Source organism: Orcinus orca, chromosome 1 (genome assembly GCF_937001465.1).
Source record: "Orcinus orca chromosome 1, mOrcOrc1.1, whole genome shotgun sequence".
In the NCBI taxonomy this organism is placed as follows: Eukaryota; Metazoa; Chordata; class Mammalia; order Artiodactyla; family Delphinidae; genus Orcinus; species Orcinus orca.
The window spans coordinates 104,282,790-104,304,997 of NC_064559.1; the positions used below are offsets into that span (position 1 = coordinate 104,282,790).

The 22,208-nt window shown below is 43.4% G+C and overlaps 1 protein-coding gene and 1 long non-coding RNA gene across 5 annotated transcripts; one reads left to right on the forward strand and one right to left on the reverse strand.

The window, feature by feature from the left end:
- Window positions 1–3,780: 3,780 nt before the first annotated feature.
- ENSA (endosulfine alpha) lies at window positions 3,781–10,713 on the forward strand. 3 transcript variants are annotated; one of them, XM_004285157.3, is made up of 4 exons: window positions 3,781–3,979; window positions 5,646–5,771; window positions 7,082–7,248; window positions 9,982–10,713. In XM_004285157.3, the coding sequence occupies exons 1-4, from the start codon at window positions 3,923–3,925 to the stop codon at window positions 9,995–9,997; spliced, it is 366 nt and encodes a 121-aa protein (XP_004285205.1). In that variant the 5' UTR covers window positions 3,781–3,922; the 3' UTR covers window positions 9,998–10,713. The 3 variants fall into 3 exon arrangements, with proteins under 3 accessions (XP_004285205.1, XP_033271545.1, XP_033271544.1); XM_033415653.2 differs by lacking the exon at window positions 3,781–3,979 and adding an exon at window positions 4,384–4,650; XM_033415654.2 differs by lacking the exons at window positions 3,781–3,979; window positions 9,982–10,713 and adding an exon at window positions 4,360–4,650 and having other exon boundaries at window positions 7,082–7,252.
- Window positions 9,739–21,543, reverse strand: LOC117198523 (uncharacterized). 2 transcript variants are annotated; one of them, XR_007469958.1, is made up of 2 exons: window positions 19,943–21,543; window positions 9,739–11,240 (listed from the first exon to the last, which is right to left on the reverse strand). It is a non-coding gene; the product is annotated as an uncharacterized LOC117198523 (long non-coding RNA). The 2 variants fall into 2 exon arrangements; XR_004479730.2 differs by lacking the exon at window positions 9,739–11,240 and adding an exon at window positions 18,701–18,926.
- Window positions 21,544–22,208: the final 665 nt, after the last annotated feature.

A 22,208-nucleotide genomic window follows, 5' to 3' on the forward strand; every position in this document is an offset into this window, starting at 1 on the left:
TCAATGAAATTTGTTGGATGAAAGAGGAGTCTTGCTGGGCTAGCAGGATCTCACTCCCTCTAGAAACTCTTGCTATAGATACTTTCTCCTCAGTCAGGGGTCAGTCACCCTCTAAACTTTTATAAGATAGGGTGGTCCTCTAAACTGTCTTCCTTTCCTCCTCCCTCCTGCTAATCTCCAATTTTCCTACTCATCCTCATAGTCCCAGTTTAGGTTCTCTAACATCTAAAACATTCCTTGACCAGCTCAGCCAGAAATTATCTTTGAAACACTTATAAATACAACTCATTTGGTAAGTGTCATACATTACCTAATATTATAGTTACTTCCACAGAGTGTGGTACCTTATATACTTAAATACACGTGTTGGTGACCTATAGCTCATTCCAACATATGGGTCACAGACACCCTGTCCTAACCACCTTCCCTATCATGCTCTGGAACTTCAAATTTTGTGACTTCACATTTGCTTGATTGTATCAACAGTGACTACTATAGCCATATCTGGCACCAATTATAATTATTATAGGCTAGAGCTCACCATAACCTACAATGTCTCCACCTTCCCAGATACAAACTGAAATTTCCCTCTCACTGCAACTTCCTATTCATCTGCCTCTCAGTCATTCCCACCAAATCTGAGCTTCATCTGTCTCATAACCAGTTCTTCAACTCTTTTCTACTCCTCCCAGTTCATCAATCTCATTCTGTCTTTCCTAAAGAGCCTAGATGCCACAGTCAGCTATTTCAACAAACTGGCAAACCATTCTAGACTTCCTCATTGTCCTCCCTCCACTGTTCCTTCTTTACCAGTCCTTCGTCCTGGTTAATTAACTCAGGCTGTCTGTTTTCTCCATCCCAAGGCAGCCAGGAATTACTGACCAAAGTCACAAAGCCATGCTGATTAGGACTACTACACATTCACTCTTATCTAATCTCAGGTAGATCTTTCTTGCTGTTTTGCATCATTGCCATTTTCTATGGCACAGTTTCTACCCCATTTTTCCTAGATCCTCTATCCCACGCATCATCCTTTTTATTCTCAAAAGATTAACCTCAGAAAAGCAAGGCCATTCAATATGACTTCTCTAAATGTTTAGCCACCTCAGAATCTCTCTGTACATTTCCCTTCCCATTCTTCCTTTTCAGTGGCCAAAGCCAACCTGTCTGCCTCTCTCTCTCTCCTGATCTAATGATCTCCTCTGAGACTTTAACTTTTTTTTAAATTGAAGTATAGTTGATTTACCATGTTGTGTTAGTTTCAGGTATACAGCAGTGATTCAGTTATGCATATGTGTGTGTGGTGTGTGTGTGTGTGTGTGTGTGTGTGTGTGTGTGTGTGTGTGTATATATATATATATTCTTTTTCAGATTCTTTTCCCTTATAGGTTATTACAAACTATTGAGTATAGTTCCCTGTGCTATACAGTAGGTCCTTGTTGGTTATCTATTTTGTACATAGTAGTGTGTATATGTTAGTCCCAAACTCCTAATTTATCCCTCCCCCCTCTTTCCTCTTTGGTAACCGTAAGTTTGTTTTCTATGAGACTTTAATTATTTATCTCTTCTTTAAAGTAGTTAATTATATTTTTAGTTTTTCTCTCAATTAGCCCTTCCCCTTTTCTAAAACTTGCTTAAATCTTTCCTACTCTCCAAAAAAAGAAAGTTCTCTGCTGCTTCCTCTTCTGTTCATTGTCCTCATTCCTTTCTTTGCTTTATTGTTAAATATTGCTACCACCTCTTCACTCTTTAACCACTTGCAATTAGCTTTTGCCCCCTTCAACTTTAACTTCTCTGTTACTTCTCTCTTCTTATCACTCTGATCATTTGTCTCTGTGTCCCTTGCCAACTTTTCCCCAGGTTTCTGTCTTGGGACTTCTTTTTTTTTTCTTCTTTCTCCTTTGTTGATCCCATCTAATTCCACAACTTTACTTATAATTATGTGAAGAAGTCCAAATTTCATTCATATTTGGCTACTACTTTTATTTCAAACTCCAGATCTATATTTCCTAGAACGCTAAAATTTCAGCTATGGAGATCTCAGAGGTCATTTAACCTAAGTCTTCATTGCCTGGATATCTCCACCAAATGGCTCACTGGCTTTTAAAAAGTCAATGATTTCAAAACTGAACACCTCATTTTCTGTCTGCTTCCAATTCCATTTCCAAATCAACTCCTCTTCTTGAATTTGTTTCTACAAGTAGTCACCTTGAGGCACATGGTCTCCTCATTCCCTATATTCAGTCAGCTGCTAATCTAGTAGATTACATTGCCACAGACTCAATTACATTCACTGTTTTCCATTCTAAACTATCATGTTTCTAGTTTAAATCCTAATTATCTCCTACCCAGAGTATTGCAGTGGACTCCTGGCTAGACTGTCCACCCCCACTATCTTTCTGCTTGGAATTCTGAATGATTTTTATTCATTACCACTAGATTAATCTTCCTAATGAACAGTTCTGATCTGCCACTCTCTGGCCTAAAACCCTTAAATGTCTCCCCTGGATAACTAAATTATTCACTAGTTCCTTATCCTGGCATTCAGAGTCCTCCATGTTCTGGACTCAGTTCTATTTTTCTAGCCTTCATGCTGACCCCATCACCTAGAATACCCTTCCTTCACCTTTACCTGGCAAACTCCTAAATTCTTTAAAGCTGATTTCAAATACCCACCTCCATCACAAAGTCTATTTTTGTGGGGGGGACCCTAAACTGAATATGAACCTTCATTTGAACCCCTATACCACTTTATTAACACTTTTACTTCAATGCTGACCAGATTTTGCCTCGTATGATAATAATCTGTGTATTCTATGCTTCTCAAACTTTTCCATTAGAAGTGTACCTAATTATACAGGAAAATGAACAGCCCCAAGGCTATCTGTCACAACAGGCTGCCTGGAAAATTAAAATTTAATATGAATTTTTCAGTGTTATTAGTATTAGACTGTTTTAATATAAAAATGTAGTGCTTTTTGACTAACACTCTAGGAAGACGTGTCTATTTAATCTTGAGGATTTAAGGTACACCTGGCACACTGTGAAAACCCTCCCCACAAGCCCACTAAACTTTACAAGCCCACTAAACTTTCTATGGCAGAGACTGCCTTACTACATATGTATCCCCTGTAAAACTAAAACAGTACCGTCTTCAAATAGACGCTCAAAAAATATTGTTGAACTGTGACTCAGGATACGTTAGCAAGTATTTACTAAATGTTTACCAGGTACCTAGACCTGTACTGTTTCAAAGTGATCAAGTCTCCATGGGATGACTGTGAACAAGTAAAAAACTGTACATGAGTTAAATCATGAAACGTAAGCCATTTGTGTTCCGCAAGATGACTCAGTCTCTCCATTCCAGACCCCAAGTGACACATTGGAATAGTGTGTCTGACCTCTTAATTATTTTCTGGTGATTGATAATTTTCTGCTAACACTGCGCAAAGCTTAATCCTCTTCACCTGGAAATAAAAGGTTTCCATCATTTCGCTCTCCAATTTGAAGCTCAGCAAAGCCTCCTGGGCGCGGGGCGGTGGAGTCGAAGGAAGTCTGACCCCATCAAAGGAGCAAAAATGCCAGAGCTACCACCCCCTCACATCCCCCAAGGGCTTCCAATTGGTCCTTGTGGGTCACTCTCTTTCCGGGTTGGCCTTCCAGCTTGCCCGTCGCCTCCATAGAACCCACATTTAGCCAGCAACTATTGGTAGGTCGTTACGTCATTGCCCTATCTACCCCGCTCCCATTGGCTCCCATAGGAAGGGGCGGCCGCAACGTCACAGGCAAGAGCCGCCATTTTGACTGAGCAACCCTAGTGACAGGAGCTGAAGAAGCAGCGCAGGTTGTCCCGTTTCCCCTCCCCCTTCCCTTCTCCGGGTGACTTCCTGGGTCCCCTACACTCCACAGTCCCGGTCCCGCCATGTCCCAGAAACAAGAGGACGAGAACCCTGCGGAGGAGACTGGCGAGGAGAAGCAGGTGAAATGGAGGGGGTGCGGTGGGCGAGCTGGGGGCGACCGTGATGGGGCGGGAGACGGTCTCCCACCAGTGCGGATTGGTCGCCATGGTCTCGGGCTCTGCAGGGGTTGGCCACTTCTTGCGTCATGCAGGGTGAGCTTCAGTACGGATTGCTGCTTTGGCGCTAGTTAGCTGGATGGATTGTCAATCAATGCGGTTCTCTTCTTGATTGGCCAGTAGACCTACCGCTCAACTCATCGAAGTTGTGCTATAATTGGCCGAGCCTGGGCGCGGGGCGGGTGTTTAGAAAGACTGGGTGAATGAAAGGGGTTGGTGGTCCCGGGATGAGATGTGTGTTACTGGTTAGTAGGGGTAAAATGACCCAACCGCTAGGCTGGGGCTTGCATTCTAAATCCCCAGAAAGATACAAGTAGAGGTAAAGACGTTTAAAAAGGACCAGCACTGGGGGAAGGGAGAAGAGTAATTATTATCATGGCTAGTTTAAGGCGGCAACTTTCTCAAAGAGACCTGTTTTGACCGCTGGAGATGGTCTGTTGCCCACCTTCAAAGAGGACCTTACAAAATTGAAGAGGACTAGAGTTCCAAACAGAATAATGGAGGTTAAACCTAGAAAAGACGCCGACAGAGTCGTGACAAGAAAGACGCCACCATATTCCCCCCAGACTTCCAAGGTAGTGGGACTTAGTTAACCTGCAATTCTGTGATGAAAACACGCCACCCTCTTTGGGGGTTTGTATTTGACTTATAACATTTAGTACTGGATTCGGGTTCATGAAATACACCCGGTGTTATGTCTGTGCCAGGTTTTCAAGGGAAGGGAATGTAATTCCACTAAAAAGAGCCACAAATTGGCTTCATGTCCTTTTTTAAAAAGTCAGTAAAGAAAAGTGCAGCAGGGCCTACAAAAAGCAGGCAGGGAGTAACAGCAACAGTAAGAGCCCCCGCAAGCTAATTGAGCTCTTGGCATGTTCCCCAAACTTCCGTCACTAGGGAAGGTGTTGATTTTTTGGCAAAGCTGGTAGGTAAATACTAGTGAACCTACTGTACCTTAATTTTCTTGAGGTTAAAAAGTGTCATTTTAATCTCTGTTTACCTGTCACCTTCCTACTACAGTGTTTATGGAAGCAATGCTGTCCCATTACTAAGGTGGAGATGTCTGGAGATGGCTACATAGCTAGCCTCCTCCGTAGAGAGACTTATCTGCTGACTAGCTTAGGAGGGAACATCTCAGCAGTTATCCCCCTTGATTTCCCATTTGACCTGTACTGTGTTTTAGGGACAGCTAGGAAACTTTCATACTAATTTTGTATAACCAGAAGCCCTGTTGGCTCTTTTCTCTGTCTTTCCTAGCTTCTGTTCTGAGTGAGATATCGCTTGCTCTTTGAGTGAAGTATTGTGTTTAGGTTTAGGTATAGGTCACTCACAGGTCACTGGGGTGGTTCCCTGGGTTTCGTGTGAGAAGCAAGTTATCTTTTCTTCTCACAGTACAGTCATCTTGAGCTTTAGGGAGCTGAACAAAGGTCTAGCTTTATTTAAGAACAGAGTGGAAATAGCATGTTTACTAATGGGTAGACCTCCAGGAAAAGGTAATAGTATAAAAGTTATCAGATATTAGAAGCAGTTGCTTCTTAGTGTTTAATTTTGTTGGCCCGTTTGTTTCCTCCAGGACACACAGGAGAAAGAAGGTATGCTCCCTGAGAGAGCCGAGGAGGCAAAGCTAAAGGCCAAATATCCAAGCCTAGGACAAAAGCCTGGAGGCTCCGACTTCCTCATGAAGAGACTCCAGAAAGGGGTACGGGGCACAATCTCTTACCCTCTTACTTCGGAGCCAAAGGGGGCCTTAGGGATGAGATCTGTGGAAGTTCTACTGAACACCAATATGAAGGTTTTGTTGTGGGGCAGTAGTAGAGAGAAATTAGAAACTTGTAAAAAGCAAGGCAAATATTGTAAATCCCTGAAATGGTATCGGTTATCTTCTGATTTCCCACGTAGGATATTAAGGCTTAATGTAGGGGCATTTGGGTATGGGGTTGGGGGAGTGAGGGAAGGATGTTAGAGTCTGGAATGCTGACAGCCTCCAGACATTTGCCTGTTTGGATGGTGGGAGTTTTAGGATTGCACATTTAGGATTAGAGCTAAATTTTGGGGTGTGTCATTTCAGAAAAAGATCAGCCCATCTGTCCTACAGATTTCCTCAACTTGAAATGAATAGTAGGTGTCTTTAGACCCTTGAAGTTAGCACCAACTACTAACTATGCTCCCTGAAGAGACTTATTTTTCCTGTCCAGAATGGTCCTTCTCCCAAGGCAGAGTCTTACCTTCATAGCCATCTAGCTCCTGATCAGGTTTCTCAGTCCTCAGAGGTACTGAAAGCTGACTGAGGGATTGTATGTCATTAACCTGGAGTGTGTTTCTCTATGTGGATGAAATGGAGAGGGAAGCAGATTCCTGTGGAGAATCCCGGTTACTGAGTCTTAGTCACAGATGATGATGTGATGCTGATTTGCAGTTTACCTTGCTGTAAGCAAGGCAGGCGTGGGCAGGCTGTCAGAGCCATGGAACGTGTGTGGGAGTGCTTGCAGTCAGAGGAAAGTACATTCTCATGAACAAGCCCAGTTTCTATTCATAGTCTGAGAGAATAATTTTTAATTTTGTGGTTGTTAGCTTGAGGTTGATCTCCTGCTGATAGCCCCAGATCGACCCTTCTATGTATCTTATTCATTTCTGTTTCCCCAGCACCAAGCCCATTGGAGGCTAATAGGTCCTTATAAGCCTTAGTGAATAAAGTCAGTAATTTGGTTGAACCATCCTGTACTCATGGGGCTACAAAAGATGTGGGTACAGAGGATGTAGGAGCTATCTCTTAACTCCAAAAATAACACCCTAGTTGGGAAACTGCTTCCATACCTGAAAAAGTCAGAACACACTGGGGAGAAGACGTAAGTAAATGTAATTAATGCTAAGCTCTGTATGCATGAGACTAATCCAAAAGAGACTTGAAAGGTCTGAGCGTGGATGCAGGTTTATAGTGGATGTGAGTCTCCTTGTTTTTGAGGAAGACCAGAGCTCCTCACTCACCTAAACCTCCCTCTTATCTCTTAGCAAAAGTACTTTGACTCAGGAGACTACAACATGGCCAAAGCCAAGATGAAGAATAAGCAGCTGCCAAGTGCAGGACCAGACAAGAACCTGGTGACTGGTGACCACATCCCCACCCCACAGGATCTGCCCCAGAGAAAGTCCTCACTCGTCACCAGCAAGCTTGCGGGGTAACCGGGGCCCCCTTCTGCTCCCCTTCCTCACCCACTGGACTTTTGTATATCATAGGCAGGGATGGAATGGGCACCTAGTTATATCTTCTCAGCTTGCTAGCCAGAAATGACTGTGATTCTCCTGGGGGCTGCTGAGAAGGTAATGTGGGCTGAAGAGAGGCTCTGAGTTCATTTCTTTGGATAAGTTGAGATTTCCACACCCTCATGTAGCCCAGGTAGGGGCTCAGAAATAGGAGACTAGGATTGGATAATGCTGCAAACTCTTTTTCTTTTGTACAAAAAACTGGGGAGATGTGACTTCTACTTTTGGAAGAGAATATCCCAAAATTGGTTAGGCTAGGCCTTGGGAATAATATGACAGGTTTAACATCCCAAGGCTAACCTGACATGGTTGGGAAAGATAGATTGAATGGGATCTGTTTTCTGTGCTTTAAATGTTTTGTCCCTTGGGCTGCTACTGCTTCATGTTTCCATTATGGCAGGTGTAGAGAAGCCTCAAAAGGAAAAACTGATTTGCTTGCCTAAAACTATAATGCCCACTTAACCTCCTTTACTCAGTCAGTGTCTTTTACAGTTTGCCCTGGTTCTTAAATAATGTAAAGATTGGAGGATATAATTCACATAAAATGGGCACCTTCTCTCTCTCTTCCAGCATGTTGCTTTTTGAAAGTATCGTGGGATAGTGGAAAGAACACTGGGTTAAGAGTCAAGGTATCTGGGTTCTAGTCCCACTCAGTCTAGGCAGAATTGACATGTAACCTTGGTCAAGGCATTTAACCTCTCTGGATTTCTATTTCCGCCTCTGTAAAACAGTTGAATATAGATAAGATTGATTCTGATTCTAAAATCCTGAAAAAAACTGCTGTTCATTGTAAAGCCAAAAGTGAGGAAGGCCCATAGGTGAGCCTACAGAGGGGAACTATTTGAAGACTACACAGGGAGAGAAGTTGAGGTTTGGGGGTTATAAATTCAGGCAAGAGGGCCTCATAAGTATCATGGTCTTGAGGGTCAAGAAAAAAAATTCTAAGAAGCTAGCCATGAAAGCTCTTGCCTCTGCCCTCACCTGCTTTCCTACAATCTGGGCCCTTGCTGCTAAAAAGCTGCTCTGGCAGCCAAGCTGTGGGCCTAAAGAAACATGCTCAGTCATGCACATTTGGAGTCCCATATTTCAGATGTTATCAGCTGCCAGGTGTATTGTTAGGGAGACAAGAAGAAAAGGGATGAACTGAGCGAGCCTCCAGGGCTTAGTGCTACTGCAGGGCTGGAGCAGCAGGTTCTCAGGAGATGAATCACCTTGGAGGAAGCTGGGGAAGGTGGTTAGGGAGAAGGAGCACTGAGAAATCTCTGCCTTCCTAGAGCCCAGTAACCCAGCTCCCGTGCTCTGAGAAGTAGCAATGCTGATCGTGAACCAGGTGGGGGAAAGGGGCTGCAGGTGGCCAGCATCATCAGTCTAGTTATCACTGGCTTGGCCTGAATGTTACTGAATGCAGCCTGCTAGTTATCACAGAGAGAGCAGGGTGCGAACTAGCCGTTCAGGAGGGGAAGATTCTATAATCCTCTCTTGCCCTCTCAGCTCACCAGTTCTGATGTACCACACATCTGGCCTGATGAGGACGACTGATGAACTTGCTAATGCACGTGGGGGGGCGGTTAGGGTGTGTCTCTACTTCTTTCCTGACCAGCCATTCACTTTTCAGGCCATCATTCAGATTGGATAGGAAAAAGTTGGTGAGGAGGGAATGGAGAGAGCAGGATCCTGTGATTCCCTGGCCCCCAAACTCCTTGGCTGTCACTTGTAATTGTATATAATTTTTGTGTTTCTTGCTCCATTTCCTCATGCTGTCTTCCTTAGTCTAAAGTCCATGTGGGAAGGGGAAAATGCTGAACATCCTTGTATAGTTTCCTCAACTGTCCCAGACATGTTGTACATAGATATGTCATGTTATTATATATATAAATATATATATAATTTTGTACGTTTTCTTCACCTCCGATCTTCTCAAATTTTGTATTTTCTGTCTGAGCTGCTTTCTCTGTCGGTCAGTATGACTCCTCAAGACTGAGGCCACAGTGAGTCTGGTTTTTAGGAAGGAATAGAAGAAATAGGGAAATCAGAAAAACTGTTGGTCTCTCTCTCCACCTGGTCATCTTCAAGGCTAAGAAAACAAAGAAGCAAGCTACGTTCTGTATATGCCACCTGTTTCCACAGCGTGAAGTACATAGCTTCCATGGCAAAGAAGGGTCATTTCAAAATCCAAATCCAAATTGCTTTGATTAAACCTAGATTATTAAGTCCACTCAGAACAACATGTGTGCTGTCTGGCCCTGACCTCCGTGCAGTTACCACCTGATCACTGTGTGCCCCCAGTCCGTCTCCGCTGCTGTAAGTGGCTCTGGCCATGCCTCTGAAACCAAGCCTGCTCTGAGCCAGGCAGCTTACACCCCTGAAAACCTCCAGTTGTTTTGATCTTGTCTAAAGAATTTGTTTTTGTTTTTGTTTTCATGGGTATCTCCAAAAAGACAGAGAACATTTTGTTTTGAAGACAGGAAAAGACTGAAATTCTTTTTTTTTTTTTTAAACAACTCGCTGGATAGGATTGAGACATGTGCCAGGTAGCCCTAATGATTGTTAAGTGTGGAAGAGTGATGGGGTAGAGACTGGGGTGGGACTTAGGGTTCTTTCCCTTACTGCTTGACAGTGTTTTCTTTTTCTTCTGTGTTCGTCCGCAGTGGCCAAGTTGAATGATGCTGCCCGGGGCTCCGCCAGATCCTGAGACGCTGCCCCCCTGGGTCCTGTGCTGGCTCCTGCCCCTCCCTGCTTTTGCAGCCAGGGGTCAGGAGGTGGCTCGGGCGCGGGCTGGAGAGGCAGAAGCCCCTGCCCGTCGGTGTCCCAGCGCATGGAGCCCCTTGGGCTGAGCACCAAGACCTTGAACCTTTTTTGTTTTTCCTTTTTCTCCAAATAATTGTTGGGAGACATCTCAGTGAAATCCTGGGGGTGGGGTGGGGGGTTGGGAGGGTGGAGTGGGAGATTTGGGGGAATATGAATTAGGGCTTGGAGTTGATAAAAACATTCTTGGCTATCCTCCTTAACCATGTGGCTGGTGGGTGGGTGTGAGGAGGAGGAAGTAAAATGGACAAAAGATGAGAGGCTCTAATTCAGCTCTGTAGAAGAATGCCTTGCTTGCTTGGATGTGGCTGGGGACCTGGTGTCAGATAAAAGAAACTGACCGTCTAAATATGAAAGATGCAGACAGCTCCTCTGGTTCTGCAGAACAAGCTGAGAACTCAATTATGCATTAAAAAAAAAAATACTGTCCTTGAAATAGATTTGCTGCGGGAAGAAGGGCAGTGAGCGTGGGAGAAGGGGGCCATGAGCGTGGGGAGCCCCACAGAGCCCAGGGAACTTTTTCAGTTTGAAATAAAAAACAAAAGAAGACCCACCAAAAAAACCCAACCCAGAAATACTCTGAAGCAGTTGGTGTGTTTTATTGGGGTTTGGGGAAAGGGAAGAAAACAATACTGAAGACACCATTCAAGGGGAGAAGCCAGTGTGGGGCCTAAGTTTCTAAGGAACAGGGGCCCTTCATGTGGGATGTGTCTGGGTTCCCCGTTTCCCTAATTTACGGAGAGGGAGCAGGGACGTTGGCATTAGACCAGGACTTTTCCTGACTCCTGTCCAAGCTACTGTTTCCGTAGCTAATGCAGAAGATGCAGCCACCTCAGGTTTTGACTCACAAAATAAGGGGTTTGCGGTATTTGATCTAAATGGTTTATTGACACCTAAAGCTCAGTACAGGCTAAGCAAAAAAGGAAGCCTGCTTTTCCTTTTCCCTTTCAGTCTTCCATTCCTTCACAAGCTCTCATGTCTGTGAAGGAGAAATGTGACCTCTAGTAATAAGCCAAAAGGAACGCAAGCCTTTCTGCTAGTGGCCAGTAGGGGGCAGAGTCACTTCTTTCCTCATGATGTCCTAACCACTGGAATCCTGCCACTGAAAAAAGTTTAAAACTACTTGTGAGTGTAATATACAAAAGAAATGTTACCCAAAGAGAAACAAACTCACTTGTCTCCTCTCACACCAATCTACCATGTGTGAAGATTGAAACTTGCCCATTTGCCCAAGTTTGATTAGGACAATTTATCATGGTATTTTCCCAAATGTGATTGGCTTCTCAAATGAGTGTGCATCAAGGAAGATAAACAGGGTCCAGGAGACATAGATATTCCAGAGAAATCTCTATCATATTGAGGGGGAGGAGTACTTCTAAACTAGAGAAGGAATGTTGTTCTCAGTATCTAACCCATTCTTCTTAATCAGAAACTTTCCAAATAAGTTTTCAGCTACTCGGGATGTTATACTGACTTGCTCTCTCGTGATTTAGCCAGCGGATTGTGATGCCTCCTAACCATCAGCCTTTCTGAACAGCATGCTAGACACTAAGTGAGCCAGGTGGTTTGGAGAAATATATTAAAGGCATTCCCTACCTTTGTGGGGTTTATTGTCTAACTGGAAGAAAATATATGAAAAAGTTCATATACTTCAAAAGGTATAAACTTTATATCTTTTTTTTTATACAGAGAACATTTAAAATTTTTACTTAGCGATTAGAGCCATTTTTCTCTGGTCTCCACGTTTTGGGGTTGTTTTTAGATACTTCTTCATTTCTTTCTTTTTTTTTTTTTTGGTCACGCGGCACATGGGATCTTAGTTCCCCGACCAGGGATCAAACCCACGCCCCCTGCATTGGAAACACGGAGTCTTAACCACTGGACTGCCAGGGACTTCCCTAAACTTTATATCTTAAAGCTAGGAGATATATGAATGTTTATTGTGGTGGGGTTTCTGAGCCTTCTCATCCTTATTCCCCTTAAACCAGTCCCATGACTTCTTTTTGAGCATGTTGTCCCTAGTTTTATGTTTGCCAGGTGGCTACAGCTGGGGAATGAGGCCAGCAAGTCTCAAGATGTGGAATCATCTAGTTAGTGCAGTTTCATTTAATATATAGGTAACGGAAGTTAATATACCGGTAACGGAAGTTAATATACAGGTAACGGAAGTTGACATACAGAAATAAGTTACTTACAAGGTGGCAGTGCTAGTTTACTGAAGAGCTTGAGTTAATATCTAGGCTTTTATATGATTTTTCCATTATTCTTGGCTTCCCTGGCCCTTAGGTTTAAGCATAGCATTAGGGATCCTGGGGTGCCAAGAAATGTTTGTTCCTATTTCTGTTTCAGTTTAAAACGTGCCATTTTTTTTCCTTCACTCCCATACTATAGGGCTAGGCGGTCAGGGAAGACTGATTCTGCAGTGCTTCAAATAGCTGTTCCTGCCCATTATTTTAGCTTTTCTAAAATCTTTATTCCAGAGAGTGGATTCAAGGGTTCTTCTACTCCTCCAACATGGTTGAGTGATAATTGTGCTGACAAGCCTCTCAGTTGAGCCATCTGATATGCAGGGTGGCAGGGATGAAGTCACCATTTTTATTGTCCAGCAGCATTTATTTTAAGCTGTTGTGGCCCTAGCATGGAAAACACAGGCAAAAGAAAAATAGCCCGGAGAATTGCCATTGATGATATCTACAGTCAGCCAGTGGCACCCACACTAGCAGCCCTTGTGTGTATAGTGCCCTCTACTGGGCCTTGAGGGAGGTTAACAAGGAAAGGGAAGATCTCTTCCCTTGGAAGCTAAGACCTGACAGTGGCATACAAATAAAAGCAAATTAATGTAAGATCCCGAGTGGCGGGAGTTTCCCTGGTGGCGCAGTGGATGAGACTCCGTGCTCCCAAGGCAGGGGGCCCAGGTTCGATCCCTGGTCAGGAAACTAGATCCCACATTGCATGCCGCAACTTACATGCCCACAATAAGAGTTTGCATTGCCGCAACTAAGGAGCCGGCGAGCCACAACTAAGGAGCCTGCCTCTGGCAACTAAGACCCGGTGCAACTAAATAAATAAGATCCCACGTGGCATGCGGCATCTTAGTTCCCTGACCAAGGGTTGAACCCATGTCCCCTGCAGCGGAAGCAGAGTCTTAACCACTGGACCTCCAGGGAAGTCTCCAAATTAATGCAGTTCTAAGCAGAATTCCCACAAGCTAAGAGAAGGAGGGTCAGGAGATGAGTTGTTAGCTGAATTTTCTTAGAGATGGGTGACTTACTAATAAAGATAAGATGAGGCTGCTCATGCTTGGGCAGCAATATTTTAATTCACAGGTATTGGATTGGCCAAAAAGTTCGTTCGGGTTTTCCCATAAGCTCTTTTGGAAAAACCCAAACGAACTTTTTGGCCAACCCCAATAATTGTTGAACTCTAACTTTGCGATTGGAAATATTAGCAGTTGTTGGGCAGATAAACAGTATAAGAAATGGTGTCTGCCCTGAAAGAACTTGAAGCCTCATTGAGACAACACTTCTACATATAATACATGTCAGTGGTAAAAGAATTCTGAGAAGAGGAAATTCAGAGGGCTGGAATCATTAGGTAAATATTAGTGGAAGAAATGGAGATTGAACTGGGCCTTGAAAGATGGGTAGTATTAAATTGTCTAGTTCAATTATCAGTTAATAAGTGCCTGTAATATGCCAGGCATCGTGCTAAAATATAAATGATATGTGGGTGCTTCTTTCAAGGCGATTCCACTCTGGTGGGGGAACTACACATGAGGAAATCATATGCAGTGTTAAACTTGCAGCAGTAGAAGCCCAGCTACATAGAGGAATAGGAACAAGTATTTAATAGTAATTGCACCTAGCCCATTGCTAAGTACTCAATTGACATCATCTCATTTAGTCCTCACAACAATTCTACAAAGTAGGTAGTCTTAGTCTTGCCATTATACAAATGAGAAAACTAAATCAGTTACTTGGCCAAGTCACATAGCTTCCGAGAGTGGAGGCAGGATTCCACTGCCTGCAGTGGGATGGGGAAAAGAGTGATCAGGAAGCACTTCCACTGCCGGGCCGGTTCAATCCCTGGTCGGGGAACTAAGATCTCACAAGCTGCATAGTGCAGCCATAAAAACAAACAAAAAAAGAGTGATCTGGGGACTTCCCTGGTGGTCCAGTGGATGCAGGGGACATGGGTTCGATCCCTGGTCAGGGAACTAAGATCCCATATGCTGCGGAGCAACTAAGCCTGTGTGCCACAACCACTGAGCTCACATGCCACAACTAGAGAGAAGCCGTCGCACCACAACGAAGAGCCCGCACACCACAACGAAGACCCGATGCAGCCAAAAATAAATAAATGAATTAATAAATCTTTTTAAAGAAAAAGTGATCAGGAAAGATTTCATGGAGCAAATTCTGAAGGAGGAACAGGATTTCTCCAGAAAGGTAAGGTGAGAAAGCGCATTTTTGTACAGGGACCAACACTTAGAGAAGGATGAAACTGTGGAATCTGTGGTGATTCTGCAGTAGCAGTATCAAGTGAGTCCTGGGGAGTCACTGGAGACCAGGCCCCGAAGGTAGACAAGGATATGGCTTGCAGGCAGCTATAGGAACCACTGAGGGGATTACAAAGAAGAAATCTTGTCAGTTCTATGTTTTAGACAGGTCACTGCAAAATTGTGTGGAGAAGGGATTTAAAGGTAATAGATTTAGTGATGGACTGGTTCTAGTGTCAGGTTTCCTGGTTTTGATAATTTGGGACAAGTTTCTTAAACTCTCTTTGCTTCAGTTTACTTATTTTGTAAAATAGGAATGATGTAGTACCCACCACAAATGACTGTTGTGATGATTAAACAAGATAAAGCACGAAAAGCCCTTACTTCAGGGACTACAACAGTGCCTAAAATATGGTTCCTGCCCCCAGGGAGCTTAAAGACTACTGGGGGATATAATAAAGACAGGTAGACTGACAATTATTAGAATACAAGGATTCGGTGCTAAGATAGGGATAAGCACAAAATGCTCTGGAAGCACAGAATACACACCTAATTTGGGCAGGTGGGAGAAGAACAGTCAGGAAAAATCCCTTCACAGAAGGTAGCTTCTAAGCTGAAATATGAGGGAGTAGTAGGACTTAGGTAAAGGGATTAGATTGGGAAAGGTCTTCCAGGTGGAAGAAACAGTATGTGAAAAGATGTAGAGGTATTACATTCTGGAAACTTAAAATAATTGAGAGTAGCTGTAGCATAGCATGCAAGGAATGAGGCCAGATGTCGGTGGAGGGAAGCAAGGGTTAGATCACAAAGGGCCCTTTAGGCTTTATTCTGGAGGCAATGTGAAGCTGCTGAATAAAGGTTTTGAGCAAGGAAATGACATGATCAGATTGGCTCCTTAGAATAATCTTTCTGATTGCAGTGTCAGGAAGAGATCGGAGAGGGTATAATGGATGTATTAGAGACGCTATTAATGGGATGGAAAAGTTGGGAAGGGTTAAGGCTATTGTGAAGAGGAAGATGATGAATTCAATTTGAGACATAAGTTTAAAGTAACAATGAAACATCTAAGTGGAGAATTCTGTACTAAGTAAACTGTTACCATGGGTTAGTTGAGTTATGAGTGAGACAGACTGTATGTTGCTACAGTACTGTAGGTTAGATATGACTGGGAAATAAAGAAGGTAATGATAGTGAGGATGAAGAAGAATGAACAGATTCAAGAGATATATGAGAAGTACAATCAACAGAACTTCATGGCGGTGGGACTCGGGAAGAGACAGGACTCCAATAAAAAATTCCGAGTTTTCTGGCCTGAGTTGCTGGGTAAATGATGATGCCATAATCCAGAGAGAGAATACAGCTGGAAGAGCAAGTTTAGCAAGGAAGACAATGAGTTCAGTTTTGCCGAAGAGTTGATATGAGGTGCCTATAGAACATCCGAGAGTAGATGACTAGAAAGTTACTGGATTTATGAGTCTAGAGGTTGGATAAAAAGTCAGAATAGGAGATACAGATTCTGTAGACTTTAAGATGTACTAGTAAAGCCATGGCCGTGAAAATACAGAGAGCAGAAAGACTGAAGAACTGATCCTGATGAAGGCTGACATCTGAAAGGAATAGAGAAAAGGGCCCAGCAAAATAGGAGAATCAGGAAGATGTCGTGCCCAAGGACAGAGTTTAATGGAGAAACTCAATCAGTCAATAGTGTAAAATGCTATTAGAAGTTAAGTTTAAAAACGAGACTATCTCACCTATGTAATAAAAAGTGCCCCCAAATTTCAGGAAAGCAGTGTGCCAAAATCGTGAATAACTGTTTGCCAGGATTATGGTCTAAGGTGTGTGCGTGTCCACTATCTGTACTTTTCAGGGTTTTGGCAGTGAGCATGTAGTTGATCACTAGAGGTAATTTTAATTCTAATTTAATTCTAGAATAAAAATAAAATCACAAGAATAAAATCACAAAATGTTTCTTTTAAATGGACTAAAAGGGGCTTCCCTGGTGGTGCCGTGGTTAAGAATCCGCCTGCCAATGCAGGGGACACGGGTTCGAGCCCTGGTCCGGCAGGATCCCACATGCCACGGAGCAACTAAGCCCGTACGCCACAACTACTGAGCCCGTGTGCCGCAACTACTGAAGCCCGCACGCCTAGAGCCCATGCTCTGCAACAAGAGAATCCACCGCAATGAGAAACCTGCGCGCAGCAACAAAGACCCAACACAGCCAAAAAAAAAAAAAAAATCAACTAAAGGGTGTCCATTTGATTTGCCAGTTAGTAACCTTTTTGAAACCAGTTTCCATGGATTGGTAGAGGTAGAATCTTGCTTGTAAAACTGAGTGGTGTGCGAAGGTTTTGTTGCTTGCTGTTGTTGTTTTAGGATGGTAATGATAGGCATGTATATTTACCAAGTGAAAGGAACAAGTAAAAGTAGAAGCTCAATAGAGAATGATGATAACCAAAAAGCAGGGTTCCAAAAAGAAACGGGGAGTTGGGGGGCAAGAAGGAGCTCAGGTGGATGTGGTTAATTAAACAATAGTTCAGCAAACATTTATTGAGCACTTACTATGTGCCAGCCACTGTACAAGGTGAGGTGCTGAGTTAGCAAGTCAGCTGAGTTAGGAATTGATCTAAAGCAGGAGGATATATACCTCATCCTGCATGAGACTCAAGGTGAAGATGTAACAAAGGGTAAACTCACAGCTGTTTGTGAATAGGGGTAGGTAATTGATGGGAGTCCTCGTCTGACAGCTTCCTTGTTCTTTGTGGAATAGGATGTGAGGTTGATACTTGAGAGGGAAGTGGGAGTTAGGGGGCTTAAGAAGAGTGGCCATAGTGTTGGAGAGAGGATGAAAGGGAGGAGGATGAAAGAGCGATGATAAAAAATACTAAGTATTTCGTATTATGAGAAGCCCGCGCACCACAACGAACAGTAGACCCCGCTCACCGCATCCAGAGAAAAGCCTGCATGCAGTAACGAAGATACAACACAGCCAAAAATAAAATAATTAAAAAAAGAAAAAACTATAAGAGTTAGGAAACAATGTTGAGGGTATAACAGAAACCATGAATGTGTCATCCTTGGAATGCATCATCCATTGGAATGGTATCAATCCATATATTTCTGCTGTCTTCTCTAGCAACACCCAGCTGCCTGGGTACAAGAGCAGAGAAGACATATTACTGTATAGATCCTGGATCATGATTTGTAGACAGATGAAGAGGATTGACAAAGGAACAAGGGGATTGAAGGTGCTGGTGAAAGATGGAAGCCACCCAATTCAGACTGGCGAGGTACGTTAAACTCTGGTCAAGAGAAGTCTTGATAAGGTCAAAGAGCAGACGATTTAGAAGTGAAAGTGGTAAAACTGGAAGCCCAGGCAGGACATGGTGTCAGAATGATGTTGGAGTTTAAGATTTCAGAGTTGGAACTCTTCCATATAATGCAAGGGCAATAGGAATGGGTGTTTTAAGTGGAGTAAAGATAAAGATCATTGGAGAGTTAAAGAACTAAGGGAGTTTCCATATCCAACTGCCAGGGTAGGTGGCTCATGTGTTTGAGATTTTGTACTGTTATCTCTTATTAGACCCAACTGTATTTTTTTCTTAATAAAAGGAAAATGGAAGTGTCTAGTTTAGTAAATGACAACAGCAACAATAAAAGAATTATGGGCTTAGAGTGTTGGGTCAGTAAATCAAGGTGTTTAAATGAATCCAGAATTATGCAAGCCTGGGGAGGAGAAGATGAAGCCAGCTGCCAGTCCTGGTGTAGGAGTGACCAGGAATAGCAGAGAATATGAAGGAGAGTTTAGCTTGATGGGATGAACTCCAAAGCAGGAGGGGTAGCATGCAAATAATCTTGGAAAAATAAGGGCCTGAAAATGACATTAGGGAACCAGGAGTATCTCTGTTCCCCCACTTTCTGATATAGGAGGGAAAAACCCTCTAGGTCTGCAAATAAAGCTGTGTTTGGGGATAACCTCAGTGTAATTTGAATGAGTGGGTTGAGGGAAATTCTCTAAAGAGGAGTTTCTGTGTGAGGCATCAGAGAAATGAGGGGACCAGGGATGAAAGTATAAGTAGGAGAGATCTGTATTTGGGGCAGGGTCCAAAGATTATAGAGATGGGAACCACTTGTGCAGTGAATTAGCCTAAGGTTCCCAACTTTGGTTCAAAAGTTGTTTGGTACCAGTCTTGACTGAAGGCCCCACAGGGCTATGGAATCCAGTCTCCTCAGGCCCCCCTCTCAGGGTTCTGAGGGGAAGATTAAGCATTCCACCTCTGAGAAGACATTCTAGGAGAAAGAGAATGGAACAGTAGCTTGAACAATGATTACAAAGAGGAACAAGTAAGCTAGACTAAAGCGAACAACTGGAGGAGGGTCCTTCATTTACACCTTTATCAAGTATTTATTGAACTCCTACCAGGGCTTTGTCTTGTTCATTGCTATATCCCCAGCATCAAGTGTTTGGCACATATGTGTTCAATAAGTATTTGTTGAAGGAATAAATTGTTCACTAACATGTTCAGATTAATCTATAAGTATTCAGAAAACAATAAAAAGAGTTTGACCTCTTTCAACAGTCTCTGAATGGCAGCAGTAGTGGATAAGCAGGGAAATGAGACTTGTAACTGAGAGAACAATGCTGGAAGGGTACTCCCCACACAAAGCTGGGTCTCTCTTTTGGAAAACTTCTAGATGAGCCACATGACTAAGAAAGAACAGGTAAAGGCCGAGTGCTCAGAAGGTCAACCAAGGATAGCTTTTCTGTAAAACACTAACTTATGACAGGAAGAGAGCACTAAATACTGATAACCACATTGTGGTAAAGTGGCCTCTTCAGGTAAAAGAAAAGTTCTGGTATAAACGGAAGTTTAGTGACAGAGGCACTTAGTGTTTTTAGATGGACTTTTTTTGAACCTTCTTTTGACATATATTTATCATGGGTGGATATTAGAGATTAATGCAAAATATGAACTCTTAGTTATTAAATCTTTATTATTAGATTGAAAAGATTGAACTGAATAGAATTTACACAGTACAAGAACTTTTCTCAAGTTATTCATATTAACTGCTAGAGCTACATACCCATCAAGAAGCATCATTCTTGATCAAGTGCCAGCCACCTACCTACCTTACAGTCCCAAACCCAATTAGTAACGTCAAACTGATACTTACGCTAAAATATTTACATTTTTAACTGCATATAAAACTCTCATGGTAGAAATTTGAACATAAGCAGACCTATGGGGGAAATTTGGGGGGGGAGGTTGGGGGGCGGGTAGAGACAACTTAATCTATCTTCTTACCCAGTCTGAATCAGGTGGATTCCTTGAACTGTCTTTCACCAGCACCATTAATCACCCCACGTAGACACCACCTACTCAAATATGCAAAGGAAAGACCTGGAATCATTCAGCGATCATGAGTCCTGGTTTGACACTAAAGTCCAGGTCTGGGACTTCCCCAGTGGTGCAGTGGTTAAGAATCCACCTGCCAATGCAGGGGACATGGGTTCGAGTCCTGGTCCGGGAAGATGCCACAGAGCAACTAAGCCCATGCACCACAACTACTAAGCATGCGCTCTAGAGCCCGCAAGCCACAACTACTGAGCCCGCATGCTGCAACTACTGAAGCCTGCGTGCCTAGAGCCCGTGCTCTGCAACAAGAGAAGCCACTGCAATGAGAGGCCCGTGCACTGCAACGAAGAGTAGCCCCCGCTCCCAGCAACTAGAGAAAGCCCGTGTGCAGCAACGAAGACCCAACGCAGCCAAAAATAGATTAAAAAAAAAACAACTGGTAAAGTCCATGTCTGAAGCAACTTTTATGATTAGGAAAGTCTGAGAACACCCTCAGACTTCCGTCCATTGCGTTTCTGAGTCATTTCCTTGTCCATTGACCCAAATTGTGTACAGCTACATGCAAGAATTATCCAAAAGTACCGAGTTTAGAACTAAAGAAACATTTGAGATCATTGAGTTCAGTGAAACACTGGCCAAGAGATCATGCCTTTTGTCCAGTTGCACGGCCTCTGTCAGGCAGCTTTTCCGATACCCAAGGCCCTCTTCTCTAGAAGCTGACTTTACAGCAAATTTGGGACTCCAGCCTAAATTTGTTTTTGTTAGGAGTAAACAAACAAAATACTTGAGTTGGAAGTTTGAGAGGAACTCAGGGCCCAGGGTAACAAGCTGGCATCCCATGGTATTCCCTTCAAGTAATTTGACCTATCACTGGTGCTCCTGCCATGGACCGAGGAGAGGACTCATGTAGGACCAGAATATTCTAACTTTCAACCTTGGGACTATTGACATTTTGAACTAGATATTTTGTTATGGGAGCTGTCCTGTGTATTTTAGGATGTTAACAGCATCTCTGTGCTCTACCCACTAGATGCTCAGTCAGGACAATCAAAAAAGTCCCCAGACATTGCCACATCATCCCTGGGATCCCGTGGTTGGGAACCACTGTTCTGACTAAAGGAAGAGGTTCTTGTAACTCAAGCCTGGCGCTATGTAATCCTCTCAGCAGTGCCTATTCTTATTCCTACACCCTTTTGCCTGGTTTCTCTCCCTCACCTTTCCCTCTGGGGCCACCATGCCTTCATCAGATGGGATCCTCTGACCTCTCTCTACCCTCAGTGGCCCTGAAAGTGGCACCTGGGGTGAAAATGGGAAACAAAAGTTTCTACCCTTCCCCTCTTGCACCAAGGGGATCCCCCTCGCTGGATAGGAATTTACATAATTGGTTAAAATAAGACAACATGTATGCAAGGCTTAGCTCTTACCTGTAACTGCTGTGAATCAAGGAGAGAGCAGGGCTTTAAGCCCCTTTCCTATCTTGAGGGTGGGCTGGGAGGGAGAGATGAGGGCATAAAGGAATCTGCCCTTTCTGCACTATTTCCCCTTGACTCAGAGGTCCTACTTCCCCTCCCCAGCCCACACTCGTCCTCACCAGTGCCCATATTTACACACTGCAAACCTATGTTGTCATAGAGAGACATAAACCAGCTGGTTGCTATGAAGGTTTACACACAAACACACACCCTAGGGTACGGCCCAGGCTGAGCAGTGGAGATGAATGGCACTTCTTACTGGGACATGCATTTTTTCTTTCTCTTAATTTGCTATTGTCCTACCTCTTCTTTTCTCCCCACATTTTCATGCTTCTCATTCCTGCTCCCAGATGACACTTCCCACGGACGAGTACTGTTCTTAAACATCTCCCTTGCCTCAGGAAGTCACAGTTTAAAAACAGAATTACTTAACCTTTTTGAACTTCAGTCCCTTAATCTGTAATATGAGGATAATTATAATACAAACCTTATATGGATTTTGTTAGAATTAAATTGGATATGTGTAAAGAAACTTGTATCATGGCTGGCAAAGTACGTGCTCAATAAATGGAATTTGTTCTTATGCTAAAATAAAAGCCTGCTCGGGGGCACCTGGGAACCAACCACAGGTGCCTTTGGAAATCTTGGCTTGTGTGTCCTCTCTGATAGTAGAAAAAAGCTATTGTGGGAGTGTCCCTTGTCCTGTAGAATGATGGAAGAGCAGAATTGTGTGGGAAGATTGC

Bases quoted from the DNA above. Each gene is read 5' to 3' on its own strand.
- ENSA (XM_033415653.2), top strand. From the start codon at position 4,573: ATGGAGGTTAAACCTAGAAAAGACGCCGACAGAGTCGTGACAAGAAAG. The intron at 4,651-5,645 runs GTAGTGGGACTT...TGTTTCCTCCAG, and splicing joins ATTCCCCCCAGACTTCCAAG to GACACACAGGAGAAAGAAGG. The intron at 5,772-7,081 runs GTACGGGGCACA...CTTATCTCTTAG, and splicing joins TGAAGAGACTCCAGAAAGGG to CAAAAGTACTTTGACTCAGG.